This window comes from Ranitomeya variabilis, chromosome 2 (assembly GCF_051348905.1).
Source record: "Ranitomeya variabilis isolate aRanVar5 chromosome 2, aRanVar5.hap1, whole genome shotgun sequence".
NCBI classification, from domain to species: Eukaryota; Metazoa; Chordata; class Amphibia; order Anura; family Dendrobatidae; genus Ranitomeya; species Ranitomeya variabilis.
Genome location: NC_135233.1, coordinates 462,154,687 through 462,172,587, shown reverse-complemented (window position 1 = coordinate 462,172,587; position 17,901 = coordinate 462,154,687). Strand labels below are relative to the sequence as shown.

Sequence of the window (17,901 nt, the reverse complement as noted above, 5' to 3'; positions counted from 1 at the left end):
ACACAATGAAGATCTCAGGGTGCCGATGGGGCTAAAGAGGAAGTCCCCCACATCCTGTTAACCATCTAGATGCCATAGTCACTATTTACAGCAGTATTTCAGGGGTTAAACAGCCGTGATCAGTTCCGACACTGATTGTGGCTGATGCAGCAAGTTGTCAGGGACAGTGTACAGCCAACAGATCCAGAATTGTCACCTATGGGAATATGCTATTCTCTTATATCTCAGGTCAGTTTTAAGTCCTAATTGGTGGTCATTATGGGGTTAAAACTTGACTGCCATCAACAACTTTACACCTAAGTGTTATGTCCAGTATCAAATACACATATATCAGGTGCATAGAAAATAATCTGAAAATATAAAACTTGTTGGTTTCACTGGGGATCGAACCCAGGACCTTCTGCGTGTAAAGCAGACGTGATAACCACTACACTATGAAACCTGATGAAGCCCTGCAGTGTGTTGGCTGTCGGAGCAGAATGTTGGCTGCTAGGGACAATTTTACACCTATGTGAAGATATATTTTGTCGGTATATTGGCTGCTAGGGACAATTTTACACCTATGTGAAGATATATTTTGTCGGTATATTGGCTGCTAGGGACAATTTTACACCTATGTGAAGATATTTTTTGTCGGTATATTGGCTGCTAGGGACAATTTTACACCTATGTGAAGATATATTTTGTCGGTATATTGGCTGCTAGGGACAATTTTACACCTATGTGAAGATATTTTTTGTCGGTATATTGGCTGCTAGGGACAATTTTACACCTATGTGAAGATATATTTTGTCGGTATATTGGCTGCTAGGGACAATTTTACACCTATGTGAAGATATATTTTGCCGGTATGTTGGCTGCCAGGGACAATTTCATACTGGTAGTAATTACTGTTTGGTTAATGATAAGTTAATTATTTCTTTTTATTACCTGATCAGCATCTTCACGAGTGGTTTTGCTTAAAATGAAATTTATATTTAATGTGTTACTTTGGTTTCTACCTAGTTTGTTCTTTCTGTAAATCATTGTAACTATTTTGCTATGAAATTGCTTTTTGAGCAACGATATATTTTGAGAGTGAATTTAACACGATTGTTGTAATATCGGGTTATTTTTTTTTCTACTAAATTGTGTTGAAAAATCAAGTTCATGGCTCCATTGGTGATTGAAGTCAGGACTTTGTCTATCCAGCAGCTGTAATTGTGACTACAGTGAGAAAAACTGATATTGTCTTGTTTTACAAAAAAAAAGCGATCGCTATAAACAATTATACACCGGGAGTAATTTATGTTTGGAAAGTAGCAAAGTATTTCTCGGCTTCATGTGAACAACAGGCGCTTGTGAAATGTAATTAAAACGTGGATAAAATGTTTGGTGTTACTCGGGTTTGAATCCAGGACTTTCTGCATTTAAAGCAGACGATATGATGAGGACAATGTAAAACCTGAAGCGAAGTCGTACATTTAAAGTTGTTTGATGTTGATTAACTTTATAAGTTATTTATGACCAGTATCAAATATTTTACTTACTTTAGGATCATAGGAAATCATGTAAAAATCCTAAAACTTGTTAATTTCACTGGGGATCGAACCCAGGACCGTCTGCGTGTAAAGCAGACGTGATGACCACTACACTATGAAACCTGATGAAGGACTGCACTGTATTGGCTACTGGAGCGGAATGTTGGCTGCTAGGGACAATTTTATACTGGGAGTAATTATTGTTTGATTAATTACAAGTTCATTATTTTTTGTTATTATCCGATCAGCAGCTCGACTCATGAGTGATTTTGCTTAAAATGACGTTAATATCGATTGTGTTACTTTGGTTTCTACCTGGGTTGTTCTTTCTGAAAATCAATGTAACTATTTTGCTATGAAATTGCTGTTGATTTTTTGAGGAATGATATATTTTAGAAGTGAATTGAACAGGATTGTTGTAATATCGTTTTTATATATATATATATATATATATATATATATATATATATATATATATATATATATATATATATATATATATATATATATATTTTAATTATTTTTATTTATTTTTTTTTTATTTCTTTTAAATAAAATATTTTGAAAAATCAAGTCTATCCAGCAGCTGTAATTGTGACTACAGCGAGAAAAAGTTACATTGTCTTATTTTGCCCCCCAAAAAGCAACCACTATAGACAATTATACACACGGAGTAATTTATGTTTGGAGAGTAGCAAAGTATTTCTCGGCTTTATGTGAACAGCAGGTGCTTGCGAAATGTAATAAAAACACTGATGAAATGTTTGGTGTTACTTGGGTTTGACTTTCTGCATTTAAAGCAGACAATATGATGAGGAAAAATAAAACCTGAAGCGATGTTATAGAATTAAAGTTGTTGATGTCAAATCACTTGATTACCAAGGATAATTTTATATTTAAAAGTTAAATCAACAGGGGATCAAACTCAGAACCATCTGCGTGTAAATCAGATGTGATGGCCTGTTTTCACCTTCATGCCCGGGCCAAATATTACAATTCTGACTGTTGTCACTTTATGTGATAATAACTCTGGAACGCTTCAACGGATCCCAGTGATTCTGAGATTTATTTTTGTGACATATTGTACTTCATGATAGTCATAAAATTTCATCGATATGACTTGCGTTTATTTGTGAAAAAATAAAAAATTTTGTAAAAAGTTAGAAAATTTCGCAATTTTCAAACGTTTAATTTGTATACCCTTAAATCAGAGTTATATCACACAAAATAGTTAATAAATAACATTGCCCACACGCCTACATTACATCACTACAATTTTTTGAAACATAATTTTTTGTTGTTAGGAAATTATAAGGGTTAAAAGTTGACCAGCGATTTCTAATTTTTTCCACAAAATTTACAAAACCATTTTTTAGGGACCACCTCACATTTGAAGTCACTTTGAGGGGCCTATATGACAGAAAACACTCAAAAGTGACACCATTCAAAAAACTGCATCCCTCAAGGTGCTCAAAAAAACATTCAAGAAGTTTATTAACTCTTCAGGTGCTTCACAGCAAATTTTGAAATGTGGAAGGGAAAAATTAGCATTTAACTTTTTGTCACAAAAATTTTACTTTAGACCCCAAATTTTTTATTTTTGAAAGAGTAACAGGAGTAAATGGACCCAAAAAATTGTTTTGCAAATTCTCCTGAGCATGCTGATACACCATATGTGGGGGAAAACCACTGTTTGGGTGCACAGAAGGGCTTGGAAGGGAAGGAGCATCATTTGACTTTTTGAATGCAAAATTGGCTGGAATAATTAGCGGATGCCATGTCACATTTAGAGAGCCCCTGATGTGCCTAAAGAGTAGAAACCCCCCAAAAGTGAAACCATTTTGGAAACTAGACCCTTCAGGGAACTTATTTAGGTGTGCGGTGAGCACCTTGATCTCCCAGGTGCTTTACAAAAGTTTAGAACATTGAGCCATGAAAATAAAAAAATCACATTTTCCTCTCAAAAATTATTTTTTGCCCAAAATTTAGCATTTTCACAAGGGTAACAGGAAAAATTGCACTGCACAGTTTGTTGTACAATTTCTCCTGAGAAAGCTGATACCCCATGTGTGGAGGAAATCTACTGTTTGGGTGCACAGCAGGGCTTGGAAGGGAAGGAGCACCATTTGATTTTTTGAATGGAAAATTTGCTGGAATAATTAGCTGCTGCCATGTGAGCCACTGATGTGCCTAAACAGAGGAAGCCCCCACAAGTGACACCATTTTGGAAACTAGACCCCTCAGAGAACTTATCTAGATGTCTGGTGAGCACCTTGAACCCCCAGGTACTTCACAAAAGTTTATATCATTGTGTTGTGAAAATAAAAAAAATAAAATTTTCCCCACAAAAAATATTTTTACACTCAACTTTTGCATTTACACAAGGGTGACAGGAGAAATTGAACCATACAATTTGTTGTGCAATTTCTTCTGAGTACACAGATAACCCATATGTGGGTGTTAAATACTGTTTAGGCTCACAGCAGGGCTCAGAAAAGAAGGAGTGAATTCTGGAATGCAGACTTTGATGGAATGGTCTGCCAGTGTTATGTCTCCTTTCAAGAGCCCCTGATGTGCCTAAACCAGTGTTTCTCATCTCCAGTCCTCAAGACCCACCAGCAGGCCAAGTTTTCAGGATTTCCATAGGTGATGGAGTTAATGCTGAAGCAGGTGATGAAATTATCACCTGTGAAATACTAAGAGATCCTGAAAACTTGACCTGTTCGTGGGTCTTGAGGACCGGAGTTGAGAAACACTGGCCTAAACAGTAACAAAAAATAAAAGTGACACCATTTTGGAGCTAGACCCATCAAGGAATGTATCAAGATGTGTGGTGAGTACCTTGAACCCCCAGTTGCTTCACAGACGTTTATAATGTAGAGCAGTGAACATAAAACTAATCAAATATATATATATATATATATATATATATATATATATATATATATATATATATATATTAGACATCCTTCTCCCCCTAGTTCCCTCCAGATGTAGGTTTCTTGCACTAGGGTGGGTGTTTGCTTTATTTTCAGGTTTTCTTTCCTTTGTTTTTCCTGTGCTTTGTGTTGCAGTAAAAAAATTTTTTAGGCCTGTTGTACATTAATGTCTCTTTTCCAGGAGCCCCCCCTGTACTAGATTTTATTATAACCCCTTGTATCCATTGTTCTGCAGGGGGCAGCAATTGTTTAACGACTTGGACAAACACATTGCTAATGTTTGATTATAATGTTTGACTATAGAATAGTCAATATTCCATTTGAAACAATGGCTTTTTTTTATAAGGGGGAATGGCAGCCTGTGCATAGCTTTACACAAAAGTACACAGATATTACTTGACGCTTTTGTCTCCCAGAGGTTAAGCTATGCCATTGTTTAAAAGGTAATTGATTCCAGACCCTTGTTTACTTTATTTCCCTCTACTATGGGAGGGATGAAACTTTTATAATCTAACATGTGAGAATGAAGTGTAAGAACTGCAGTTTCCCTAATCACTTCCTATGTAAGATTATATATCATTAGTATCAATTTTTTTATTTTCATTACATATATAACAGGTTTATAGGGAAAAAAAAGTGAAAATAAAAAAACTTAATGCGTGTAAAGCAGACGTGATAACCACTACACTATGAAACCTGATGAACTATTACAGAGTGTTGGCTACTGGAGCAGAATATTGACTGTCAGAGACAATTTTACAGTGGAAGTCATTGCAGTTTGGTTAATGACAAATTCACTATTTATTTTTTTTACACATTTTATGATTTCGTGCTCCAGTGTATAACATGGACATAGCTGAACTAGAACAGGTGCAAAGAAGTTCAACCAAGGTAACGCGTGGACTGCAGCACGAAGACAGGTTATGAAACTTGGGGTTTTTTAGTTTAGAAAAACAAAGGCTTAGGGACGATCTTGTAACAATGTACAAAAATATGAAGAGACAGTACAGAGATCTGTGATGGTGACAAGGGGCATCCTCTACATCTATAGGAAAGCAGGTTTAATCGTAATCACAGAAGGAGATTCTTTACTGTAAGAGCAGAGATTACGGATTCTTTACTGTAAAAGCAGTGAGACTATGGAACTCTCCCCTACATGGTGTTGTAATGATTAATGATTAATGATAAAAAAAAAAGTGCAAGGAGGGCCTGGATACCTTTTTGAAAAATCTAATATTATAGGTTATGGGTGCTAAATTTTTTGATGCGACGTTGATCCAAAGAACTATTCTGATTGTCGCATGTTGATTTGGGAAGGAGTTTTTCCCCTATTATGGGACAATTAGCATCTGACTCATGGGGGTTTTGTCTCCCTCTGGATCAACATGTTAAACTATAGGTTGAGTTTGAAGGACTTATGTTTACCTACCTATACATACAGTACACGATGAGCCAACACACTGTGACTAATGAATATATGAACTCCAATATTGCTGCAAACGTTAAAAACTTAATGGTACTTAGCATTTTTTAATCAAAAAGCGCAAAAGCCATCCAACCACGTCAAGGTGACCTTTTAATGTGGATGACCAATAACCACTATGTGACCTATTTCTCCATGTCCCAAAACACCCTCATGTGAATGGGGAGTATAAAGGAAACCAGGCGTAGCTCGCAATTAAAACCTTATGTGGGAATGATGGGTGGATCAGGCTGCTGAGCCCTGGAGGGGGCCACATCCCCCAATGTATACTGCACAAAAAAAAGTAAAAAATGGGGCCCACACACCTTCAGTATTAAATTAATGAACTGGTACACAAATACGCTATGTGGACAATATACAAACATTTATATACACGATGCGCCAGCACACTGCGATTAATGAATGCATGAAGTCACATATTGCTGCAAATGTTAAAAACGTAAAGGTACTTAGTTAGCATTTTTAATGAAAGAGCGCAAAAGTTGTGGGGGCCCTATTTTTTACTTTTTATGTTCATTACACAGCGGGTGTGATATGGCCCTCTCCAGGACTCAGCACCCTTATCCACCCATCTTTCCCAATTTGGGCACATCGACATGACTGAAAGCCGTCAGCTACCAGGAGAAGTAAAAGTTAATTTTCTCCTGGGTGTCACACTTTCAGTACAGTGGCCAGATTGCTCCATAACACAAAAAAAAAGCTGCCAATTAACCCTATATTAACAGGTTAATAGTGTAATTGGACCTGACAAGTATCCCTTAAACCCATAGTGTTCCTTCACTATAGTTGTTAAACACTGGTTTGAGCTATCTCTCGGACTCTGCTTCCTTCACCTCGACCCGATGCTCTCTGTTGTGCTCCACGTTGGGTTTTGCAGATAGCCTGGAGTGGCTCAGTGATGAAATCTCCCTAATCCTATATAAGACCAATTAAGACATACAGTTGTGGCCAAAAGTATTGACACCCCTGAAATTCTGTCAGATAATGCTCAGTTTCTTCCTGAAAATGATTGCAAACACAAATTCTTTGTTATTATTATCTTCATTTAATTTGTCTTAAATTAAAAAAACACAAACAGAATTGTCCTAAAGCCAAATTGGATATAATTCCACACAAAACATAAAAAGGGGGTGGACAAAAGTATTGGCACTGTTTGAAAAATCATGTGATGCTTCTCTAATTTGTGTAATTAACAGCACCTGTATCTTACCTGTGGCAGCTAACAGGTGGTGGCAATAACTAAATCACACTTGCAGCCAGTTGACATGGATTAAAGTTGACTCAACCTCTGTCCTGTGTCCTTGTGTGTACCACATTGAGCATGGAGAAAAGAAAGAAGACCAAAGAACTGTCTGAGGACTTGAGAAACCAAATTGTGAGGAAGCATGAGCAATCTCAAGGCTACAAGTCCATCTCCAAAGACCTGAATGTTGCTGTGTCTACCGTGCGCAGTGTCATCAAGAAGTGTAAAGCCCATGGCACTGTGGCTAACCTCCCTAGATGTGGACGGAAAAGAAAAATTGACAAGAGATTTCAACGCAAGATTGTGCGGATGTTGGATAAAGTACCTCGACTAACATCCAAACAAGTTCAAGCTGCCCTGCAGTCCGAGGGTACAACAGTGTCAACTCGTACTATCCGTCGGGGTCTGAATGTAAAGGGACTGTATGGTAGGAGATCCAGGAAGACCCCACTTCTTACCCTGAGACATAAAAAAGCCAGGCTGGAGTTTGCCAAAACTTACCTGAAAAAGCCTAAAACGTTTTGGAAGAATGTTCCCTGGTCAGATGAGACAAAAGTAGAGCTTTTTGGGCAAAGGCATCAACATAGAGTTTATAGGAGAAAAAAAAGAGGCATTCAAAGAAAAGAACATGGTCCCTACAGTCAAACATGGCGGAGGTTCCCTAATGTTTTGGGGTTGCTTTGCTGCGTCTGGCACTGGACTGCTTGACCGTGTGCATGGCATTATGAAGTCTGAAGACCAACAAATTTTGCAGCATAATGTAGGGCCCAGTGTGAGAAAGCTGGGTCTCCCTCAGAGGTCATGGGTCTTCCAGCAGGACAATGACCCAAAACACACTTCAAAAAGCACTAGAAAATGGTTTGAGAGAAAGCATTGGAGACTTCTAAGGTGGCCAGCAATGAGTCCAAACCTGAATCCCATAGAACACCTGTGGAGAGATCTAAAAATGGAAGTTTGGAGAAGGCACCCTTCAAATATCAGGGACCTGGAGCAGTTTGCCAAAGAAGAATGGTCTAAAATTCCAGCAGAGCATTATAAGAAACTCATTGATGGTTACCGGAAGCGGTTGGTCGCAGTTATTTTGGCTAAAGGTTGTGCAACCAAGTATTAGGCTGAGGGTGCCAATACTTTTGTCTGGCCCATTTTTGGAGTTTTGTGTGAAATTATCAATGTTTTGCTTTTTGCTTCATTCTCTTTTGTGCTTTTTCATTTAAGACAAATTAAATGAAGATAATAATACCAAAGAATTTGTGATTGCAATCATTTTCAGGATGAAACTGAGTATTATCTGACAGAATTGCAGGGGTGTCAATACTTTTGGCCACAACTGTACACCTATGTTTTAGGATTAAGACTCCAGTGTCCTGTGTCTGGTGTGTGTCATGTCGGACGCTGTTCAGACCAGGTCGTTCGACAGACAGCGGTAATTCCGCTTTTGACCACTATTTGCTCATTGGCGTCGGCTAGGTTTTGTCCAGCTGTTCCAGGGTTAATTTACCTGATCCTCGGATTGGAAGCTGGGCCATGCCCATGGCCTTTAAATAGTTCTCCGGATAATTGGGCGTCGCCGATTATAGCTTCTGTTTTGCGTTGTTATCTCGGTCTGGAGTGGAGAGCTGGTTGTTGGAGAATCGTTGCTGGTGGTGTATTTTCCTTTGTCTTATTTACTCCTTCCTATATTTGTGTTTATTTTGCCCTGCACATTTATAGTGTATTCCTGAGTGACTGCGGCGTGGTGTATATTTTCCTTTATCCTTGTCTGTGCTAACTGTGGGTATTGGTGTATTACATTCACTGGGTGGAGGGCGGAGGTTTTCAGCTTAGGGTTGTAACAGGAGGCAGGGTGAGGTTCAAAGCCTGGACATGCACACCATCAGTGTAAACTTCAGGTGGAGGGTCAGTCAGCATTTCTCTAGTCTGAGGGAAATTGCAGGGGCCCGGGTTATTAGCTCTCACCCACCTAGTCTCCCCGTGACATTATAATCAGCCCAACAACAACAAAAAAAAGAGGGGTTTCTTTTTTTTGTGTGTGTTTTGTCATGGATCCCATGACTTCCATAACCCGCCAGTTGGAGGCGCTGTCCCTACAGGTCACGGAGTTGAGAGGGGGCAGTACAGCAACAGGGACTAGCAGTATCTAATGTGCAAGCTAGAGCGACAGAAAGAGTTGCTGAGCCTAAATTTCCTTTGCCTGAAAAATTTGCTGGGGAACGCAGTAAATTTGTTTCTTTTCGTGAAGCTTGCAAACTATATTTCCGTATGCGCCCGATCTCCTCGGGTAATGAGGCTCAGCGTGTGGGCCTGTTGTTGTCATTGTTAAGCGGGGATCCCCAAGCATGGGCGTTTTTTTTGCCATCTGATTCAGCTGCATTTGACTCTGTGGAGAGTTTTTTTTCTTCTCTTGGGAAAATCTATGATGAACCTGACAGAATGGCTCTGGCAGAATCTAAGATACGCTCCATTCGCCAGGGGGAGCGAGTAGCAGAGGATTACTGTTCTGAATTCTGCCGCTGGGCGATCGATACCCAATGGAATGATCCAGCATTGCGGAGTCAGTTTATTCATGGAGTTTCTGGAAGGGTTAAAAAAGCCATTCTGATGTACGAGATTCCTGCTTCTCTAGATTACGCTATGAGTCTGGTTGTCCGCATTGATCGCCGTCTGCGTCAGGGGGAGCATGAGACACCGCCTGTGGGTGAAGGTTTAGGTTCACGTGAGGTTGCTGCAGGTGAGCCCACGGAGCGTATGCAAATCGCAGCGGTGTCACATGTAAAGCGTCGAGCCCCAGAGATCAGGAAGCAGGGAGCCTGTTTTTACTGTGGTAAAATTGGTCATTTTATTAACATCTGTCCTCTGCTGTCTAAGAAAAACACAACGGCAGAAAACTTCTAAGCTCACAGGGTGTGGAGTAGACCAATCTGAGCTTATGTATATCCTCCATGGTGGTTTCTCAATGCATGCTCCCTGCTAAGGTTTTTATCGCTGGCAGTGAGCTGCCAATTACTGTTTTTGCGGATAGTGGTTCAGCCACAAATCTCATTGATGAGGAGTTTGCGCGCACAGCAGGTTTTAGGATTGAAAAACTGTCTCATCCTATCCGTGTGGGTCACCATCAATGCTGCTCCTCTCTCTCAGGGGGAGATTACTGAATTTGTGGCTGAGGTGAAACTCCACATTGGGGTTCTACATTCCGAGCGGGTTACATGTAAGGTGCTCAGGAATCTTCCTGCTCAGGTGGTTTTGGGTTTTCCTTGGTTGTCCATGCACAACCCGGTAATTGACTGGAAAACTCAGGACATAAGTCAGTGGAGCGAGTTCTGCCAGGAGAATTGCCTGGCTACATGTGTGGCTGCGGTGACTTCAAGCGTTCCGGAGTCACTTCTGGATTTTGTGGATGTGTTCTCTGAAAAGGGTTGCTCAGAGTTGCCGCCACATCGTCCCTATGACTGTTCTATCAGGTTTAAACCAGGGGCCAAGTTGCCTAAAGCAAGGATGTTTAACATCTCCGGTCCGGAGAGACAAGCGTTAAAAGATTATATTGCTGAAAGCTTGAGCAAAGGGCACATCAGGCCGTCATCCTCGCCGGTGGCAGCAGGGTTCTTCTTCGTGAAGAAGAAAGATGTCGGATTACGCCCGTGTTTGGATTTCAGGGAGCTGAACCAGATTACGGTTCGTGATCCATACCCGATGCCACTGATACCAGATTTGTTCAATCAGGTGGCGGGTGCTAAGTGGTTTACCAAGCTTGACCTCAGGGGGGCGTACAACCTCATAAGAGTCCGTCAAGGTGATGAGTGGAAGACGGCTTTTAATACCCCCGAGGGTCATTTTGAAAATTTGGTGATGCCTTTTGGGTTGACTAACGCACCTGCAGTCTTCCAACATTTCATCAATGATGTGTTCTCGCATGTTTTGGGGAAATTCGTTATCGTGTACCTAGATGACATCCTCATATATTCTTGCGACCGTGATGCTCATTTAGATCATGTCAGGCAGGTGTTACAGCTTCTCAGAGAGAATAAGCTGTATTCTAAACTTGAGAAATGTGTATTTTCTGTTCAAGAGTTGCCATTCTTGGGTTATATTGTGTCTGCTTCTGGTTTTAAAATGGACGCCGCTAAGGTGCAAGCGGTGCTGCATTGGGAACGGCCTGATAACCTGAAAGCACTTCAGCGGTTCCTTGGGTTTTCTAACTACTATAGGAAATTTATCAAGGATTTTTCCATCATTGCTAAACCGCTAACTGACATGACTAAAAAGGGTACCAATTTCTCCGTTTGGCCTGAGGCTGCTGTGCGCGCATTTGAATTTCTTAAGAACAGTTTTGTTTCAGCCCCCATTCTTGTGCAGCCAGACGTATCAAAACCCTTTGTTGTGGAAGTCGATGCGTCTGAGGTTGGTGTGGGGGCGGTACTATCTCAAGGCTCATCTTTGAGTGGTTTGCGTCTGTGCGCCTATTTCTCCAAGAAACTGTCGTCCGCCGAACGTAACTACGATATCGGCAACAGGAAGTTGTTGGCAATCAAGTTGGCCTTTGAGGAATGGCGACACTTCTTGGAGGGGTCGGTACATCAGGTTACTGTTATTACCGATCATAAGAATCTGCTGTATTTGGAGTCAGCCAAGCATCTGTCCCCCAGGCAGGCTCGCTGGGCATTGTTTTTCACGCGGTTCAATTTTGTTGTCACTTACAGACCGGGGTCTAAAAACACTAAGGCGGATGCTCTGTCCAGGTGTTTTCCGGGGCGTGAACCTCGGGAGGATCCAGTATCCATCCTCCAAAAGGGTGTTGTGGTTTCGGCTCTCACTACCGAGGTTGAGGCTGAGATTGCCGAGGCTCAGGAGGAGGTACCATCTGAGCTTCCCATCAACAAATCTTTTGTACCGCTTCATCTCCGCCTAAAGGTTTTGGCGGAGCATCATGATGCTGTCCTGGCTGGCCACCCAGGGGTTAGAGGTACCTTGGAGTTGGTGTCACCTCGGTTTTGGTGGCCCAAGATCCGACAGGATGTGGTCTCATACGTGTCAGCTTGTACCACGTGCGCTAGGGCTAAGACGCCCCGCTCCCGTCCTGTTGGCACACTACTTCCTCTTGAAGTACCTAGTAAGCCATGGATGGAAATCTCCATGGATTTCATCACTGATTTGCCCTCATCAGCTGGGAACACGGTCATCTTGGTGATTGTTGATCGGTTTTCAAAAATGTCGCACTTTGTGCCTTTGCCTTCGTTGCCTAACGCTAAGACTCTGGCTCAGGTATTTGTGCAGGAGGTGGTCAGACTTCATGGGGTTCCATCTGACATCGTGTCTGATAGGGGGTCTCAGTTTGTGGCAAAATTTTGGAGAGCATTTTGCTCACGGCTGGGGATCAAGTTGTCTCATTCTTCGGCATTCCATCCTCAGTCAAATGGTCAGACTGAGCGTATGAACCAAAATTTGGAACAGTACTTACGCTGCTTTGTCTCTGATAACCAGGAGGAGTGGTCTACCTTTCTTCCTTTGTCTGAGTTTGCCATCAATAATCACCACCAGGAGTCGTCTGGGGAGTCTCCGTTTTTTTGTGTTTACAGGCTTCATCCTCAATTTTGTACTTTGAGTCAGGGGGGCTCTTCCGACGTTTCGGAGGAAGACTAGTTAGGAGCACAATTATCATCTGTCTGGAGGAGAGTTAAACAGCGCCTGTTGAGTGTGGGTGCTAGGTACAAACGTGTGGCTGACAGTAGGCGTGTGCCAGGTCCGGACCTGAGTGTGGATGACTGGGTGTGGTTATCCACAAAAAACATAAGACTCAAAATACCATCCCTTAAATTGGGTCCACGGTTTATTGGTCCATTTAGGGTCATCGCCGTCATTAACCCAGTAGCGTACCGATTGGAGCTCCCTACAGTGTATAAGATACACAACGTGTTCCACAGGTCTCTTCTAAAGAAGGTGGTGGGTTCTGTGGACGCGGCGCCTATGCCACCTCCAGTCTTGGTGGATGGTAATTTGGAGTTTGAAGTCTCCAAGGTGGTTGACTCTCGTGTAGTGCGTCGTACTTTACAGTACTTGGTACACTGGCGTGGTTATGGGCCTGAGGAGAGGTCCTGGGTACCAGCCTCGGATATTTATGCGGATCGGCTGGTCAGGTTTTTCATCGTCGCCATCCAGACAAGCCGGGTCCTATAAGCCGTGAGGGCCCTGGGGTCCCTCGTAGAAGGCGGGGTACTGTCACGTCGGACGCTGTTCAGACCAGGTCATTCGACAGATAGCGGTAATTCCGCTTTTGACCACTATTTGCTCATTGGCGTTGGCTAGGTTTTGTCCAGCTGTTCCAGGGTTAATTTACCTGATCCTCGGATTGGAAGCTGGGCCATGCCCATGGCCTTTAAATAGTTCTCCGGATCATTGGGCGTCGCCGATTATAGCTTCTGTCTTGCATTGTTATCTCGGTCTGGAGTGGAGAGCTGGTTGTTGGAGAATCGTTGCTGGTGGTGTATTTTCCTTTGTCTTATTTACTCCTTCCTATATTTGTGTTTATTTTGCCCTGCACATTTATAGTGTATTCCTGAGTGACTGCGGCGTGGTGTATATTTTCCTTTATCCTTGTCTGTGCTAATTGTGGGTATTGGTGTATTATACTCACTGGGTGGAGGGTGGAGGTTTTCAGCTTAGGGTTGTAACAGGAGGCAGGGTGAGGTTCGAGGCCTGGACATGCACACCATCAGTGTAAACTTCAGGTAGAGGGTCAGTCAGCATTTCCCTAGTCTGAGGGAAATTGCAGGGGCCCGGGATATTAGCTCTCACCCACCTAGTCTCCCCGTGACAGTGTGCTCCACCATTTTTTCTCTATTTCTCTGACCCAGCATACCCACAGCTCAGCATTTTAACCCTCAGTCTGCCATTTCTACATTCATCCAATGTACCTGTACTTCTGGTCCTGAATCTCCTGATTCTGCCAAGTCCTCGCTCCCCATATGCACCAAGGCATGGGGTCTGTGTGCCCTCCGGGACTTGGGGCCTAGGGAATGCACTTCCACAGGGTGAGGCTATAACTAGTGTGTATAAATGTATCAGCCACAAGACGCTGTTACTAACCTATGCAGAAACTATTACATTTCTTGCTCTTTTCTTTCCCCCAAGCAGTTTGCGTCAGATTTACTAATGAGACACATAGAAGCCAAATGTGGAAAAGTTTTGAGAAATGAAGTTCAACTCACTTTTCCAAAAAGTTTATATTTTCGGATGATCGGCATCTAATTATATAGTTGGACAAAGTAAGGTAATAAACTTTAGGATCTCCGTAAAAGCATGATATTGCTAGGGAAATCGAGAAACTATTTTACTAGATGACACAGACCCCTGAATGTCGTCATTACTGAGGATCCTCCGGACCCTCCTGCGGGAATTGGGGATCTATTAAAATCAAGAGATATAGGAATCCGTTGCACTTTGTCTTATTACTTACAGACTAAGACTATTTTTTTTCTCTTTCTTTGAACTGGCATTAATGTTCGAAATGAAAGCTAGTTTTTTCTTGCAAATTTTTTGCAAATTTATTTTTCTTAAGTAGGGAAACAATCAACTGTAAGAACAACGGGACAAATAATGTTAGAAATAAAGCTGAGTACAAGTGAGCAGATGCTTTGGCACTCAGATTTGAATGTGAAATCGCAGACTATGGGGTTATGCTTTTATAAAGTTAGCACAAGGGGATCAGAATTTCATGATGCCGGTTGTGGGGCTGTGCACATGCTCGATTTGCATTAGATATTCGGATGACACTTGGCCATACAAGTTAATAACTCAGGGGATAAAAATCGGACTGCACTCGGATGACATCTGAGTGCAGTCCAATTTTAATGGACTGACACAATGGAGAAGATGGAGAAATTTTTTTTCCATCTTCTCTTCATCCGAGAATATCGGATCTCACTGTAATCACTCTCTAAAAGTCTGATCGGCCTGATTCTCTTGGATGAGAGGAAATACAGTGGTCTGACCCTAGCCTTAGTCTACATGTAGGCCAGTCGGTTGCTCTCCTAAATTGAGGAATCATTACTTTAGCTGATGTAATAAGGGAGGTACTGATTTTGGTGGATGGGGACCAATTGAGTATCTCCTGGGTAGCCAGTTTGATTTTGTTCTTTCTACCTTGGAGGCTAAGTCCAAAAACGTTTTGGAAGTTTTGCTAGCTTTATTTTTGTATTTCCAGCACAAATTATACCCAGTGGTATCATCTAATCAAGGCTTTAAACAAATTGTATCACGTTGATTCTTGAGAAGCCATGAAATTGCTTTAGAAAAAGTTTGGATCTGGGGAAAGAATTTTAATGTAAGCTTCCCTAGCGTGCGGCAGCACCCTTTCACTTCCTTTGAACCTATACTACTATTTTGTCTATATTGCTTTTGGATCTCTTTATTACATTAAAGGGATTGTCCACCACTAGGACAACCAATCTTGATCAAAATGTTTGGCCCCCATAAAATAGTAAAGCCTGTACTACCTCCCATGCTGGCGCTGTTCCAGTAGTGCCAGTACTCGCTCTTCCTGGGGCTTTCGTATGGTGTTGTGGGGACACGTGACCCCAACGCCCAATCAGCGCTGTTGTCACTGTCCCTGCCTTCGGACAAATCGAACATGAACAGGAAGTCCGGGCTGCCGCTGATCTCTGACTTCCTCTTCCTGTTTGATTCAAAAGGAGGCGGGGACAGTGACGACAGCTCTGATTGGGCGCCGGCATCACAACAACAGCACAGGAGCCCCGGGCAGAGTGAGTGCTGACACTGCGGAAACAGCGTCCACTACGGGAGGTGAGTGTAGGCTTTATTATTGTATAGCGGCCAAACAAGGGGTATGACAAGAAGTTGTCCAAGTAGTGGACAACTTGTTAAAGAGGTGTATGATGTTGTTTGTATAAATGTCTGCATTTTGACAAATAGAGACACAAATTGACATTTATTTGTTATTGAGATAAAAAAAATTTTTTGCTGATAGATAGATATACTTTATTTATTTTTCACAGTACACTGGTGAAGGTCTGATATTGACCGAAACGTCTGTACATTTTGTATATTAAAATATTGAATTTTTTTAAATTGAAGTGCCATGTTTTTGTGCAATACTTGTGAATGGAGTTTGACCCTACTGGTAGTGCCATGGTTTTCCTATTATTCCTTACTGGTTAGAGGCATTTTTTGGCTACTAAAAAACTCTCCTGAGAAAACTACAGTTTAGTCTGATCTTAACCTTTACGGAAAGTATTTAGCTCTAGAAGATGACGTTTGGGTAGAGTGAATTTTAGAACATCAAATATGGCTTTGGATTTAATGAATTAAATATCAAACCTTTTATGGCTACAAATATAATTTTATATATAATTAGAATTATATTACTGTCCGTTACGGCTCCTTATCTAACAAACCTTCATGGCACTGAACATGTTATGCAGAACAGTACAAAACAGTGACAAACGAAACATTAAATATATTGCCCGGAGTGCAAAGTCTTTGACTTGAGCAAGAAATAATATTAACATTTATTCTTCATCTTCCTCTTCGGTTTCGTCATACTGAGGTCCCATGACAAAATGTTGTGGATATTTAATACCACAATCTTCTGCAAATTGCTGCCAGCGTGCGTCATCACTCTCGTGAGTAATGTACCTTTGCCCAACTTTGGTCTCTAACTCTCGAAGGTCCAGCCAAGTTTGAAAATCCTGGAATTGAGAAAATGTTTTTAGTAAAGTAGAAAATAAATATTGGCTTCCTTAAACTTAAATGGTACATTTCGTAATCGATAAATGTACAAGGTCATGCATTACAAACGGAAAATGACTTGTGAAATAGTCGAATTAGCTGGTAGAAAGGCAAAATGAGCAATTGTAAATACACAGCTTTATATAATATGATGACTGCAATATATTAAGAGGATACATATTTTGATACGAGTGCTTCTTTAAGACTGTGTTGCGTTAAAGGGCTTGAAACGGGTTGGTTACAATCCTAGGAGACCCATGACTGGGTCATGTCGACCATGTAAATTTTTCTTTTGTATGCATCATATTTTCTTTTGAAAAAGAAAAGGAAAATCCAGTCCTGTTGAGCCGGACTCCAATTTTTTCTATTTTCCATAAAAGTGTCATCCATGACTTTTCAAGGCTATTGCATGCTTTGCATCACTTACGATTTAAAGCAAATCTAATTTTGGGGGAAAAATTAATTGAAGCCGGTGAATTCAAATGTCAGAAGATTCACTCATTTGTAATAATTAATTCTTAGTTCTTAATAAATATTTTATAGTATTACGACTCCAAATCAGGTGGAGGGGCGATCAGTGAGGTATGACATTTTTTATGTTTTTTTTTTAAATATTATAAGCCAATAAACAAATATCAGTCCAAAAACAAATAAATCTGAAATTAAATAAAAAGTGCTTTTATTTTTGAATTTAGGCCACAATCAAGTGTTGGAAAATCATGCCGATCTTACTATTGTACTCAGAAGGATAAACCAAGAAAAAGAAGAAAGACCTGTACCTGCATCCACGGGTGACTCAACGCCTTGTCAACACTGAATCTTCTTCTGATTTGTACTTGTAACAAGCTGCTAATAAGGGCGATTGCTAAGGAGAGAAAAAAACAAAATAAATGTCCCATGCTTGTATGACAGCTCGTTCAAAGAATGTAAAGCAAAGATTTCAGATAACACGTGTGACTTTTAATCTAAGGAAATTAC

The 17,901-nt window shown here is 41.0% G+C and overlaps 1 protein-coding gene and 2 non-coding genes across 3 annotated transcripts in view; all 3 read right to left on the bottom strand.

Moving 5' to 3' along the window:
• Nucleotides 1-369: 369 nt before the first annotated feature.
• TRNAV-UAC (transfer RNA valine (anticodon UAC)) lies at nucleotides 370-442 on the bottom strand. Its single transcript has one exon. It is a non-coding gene; the product is annotated as a tRNA-Val (tRNA).
• A 1,128-nt stretch (nucleotides 443-1,570) lies between these two features.
• TRNAV-UAC (transfer RNA valine (anticodon UAC)) lies at nucleotides 1,571-1,643 on the bottom strand. Its single transcript has one exon. It is a non-coding gene; the product is annotated as a tRNA-Val (tRNA).
• Nucleotides 1,644-16,631: 14,988 nt separating this feature from the next.
• The window catches only part of LOC143806696 (serine/threonine-protein kinase D3-like), a 133,637-nt gene continuing 132,367 nt past the window's right edge, over nucleotides 16,632-17,901 (bottom strand). Inside the window, exons 18-19 of the mRNA XM_077287504.1 lie at nucleotides 17,703-17,788; nucleotides 16,632-16,883 (exon numbers count right to left, since the gene is read on the bottom strand). Of these exons, the coding sequence (XP_077143619.1) occupies nucleotides 16,704-16,883; nucleotides 17,703-17,788 (266 nt within the window). The 3' untranslated portion in view covers nucleotides 16,632-16,703. The remainder of the gene's footprint in view (nucleotides 16,884-17,702; nucleotides 17,789-17,901) is intronic.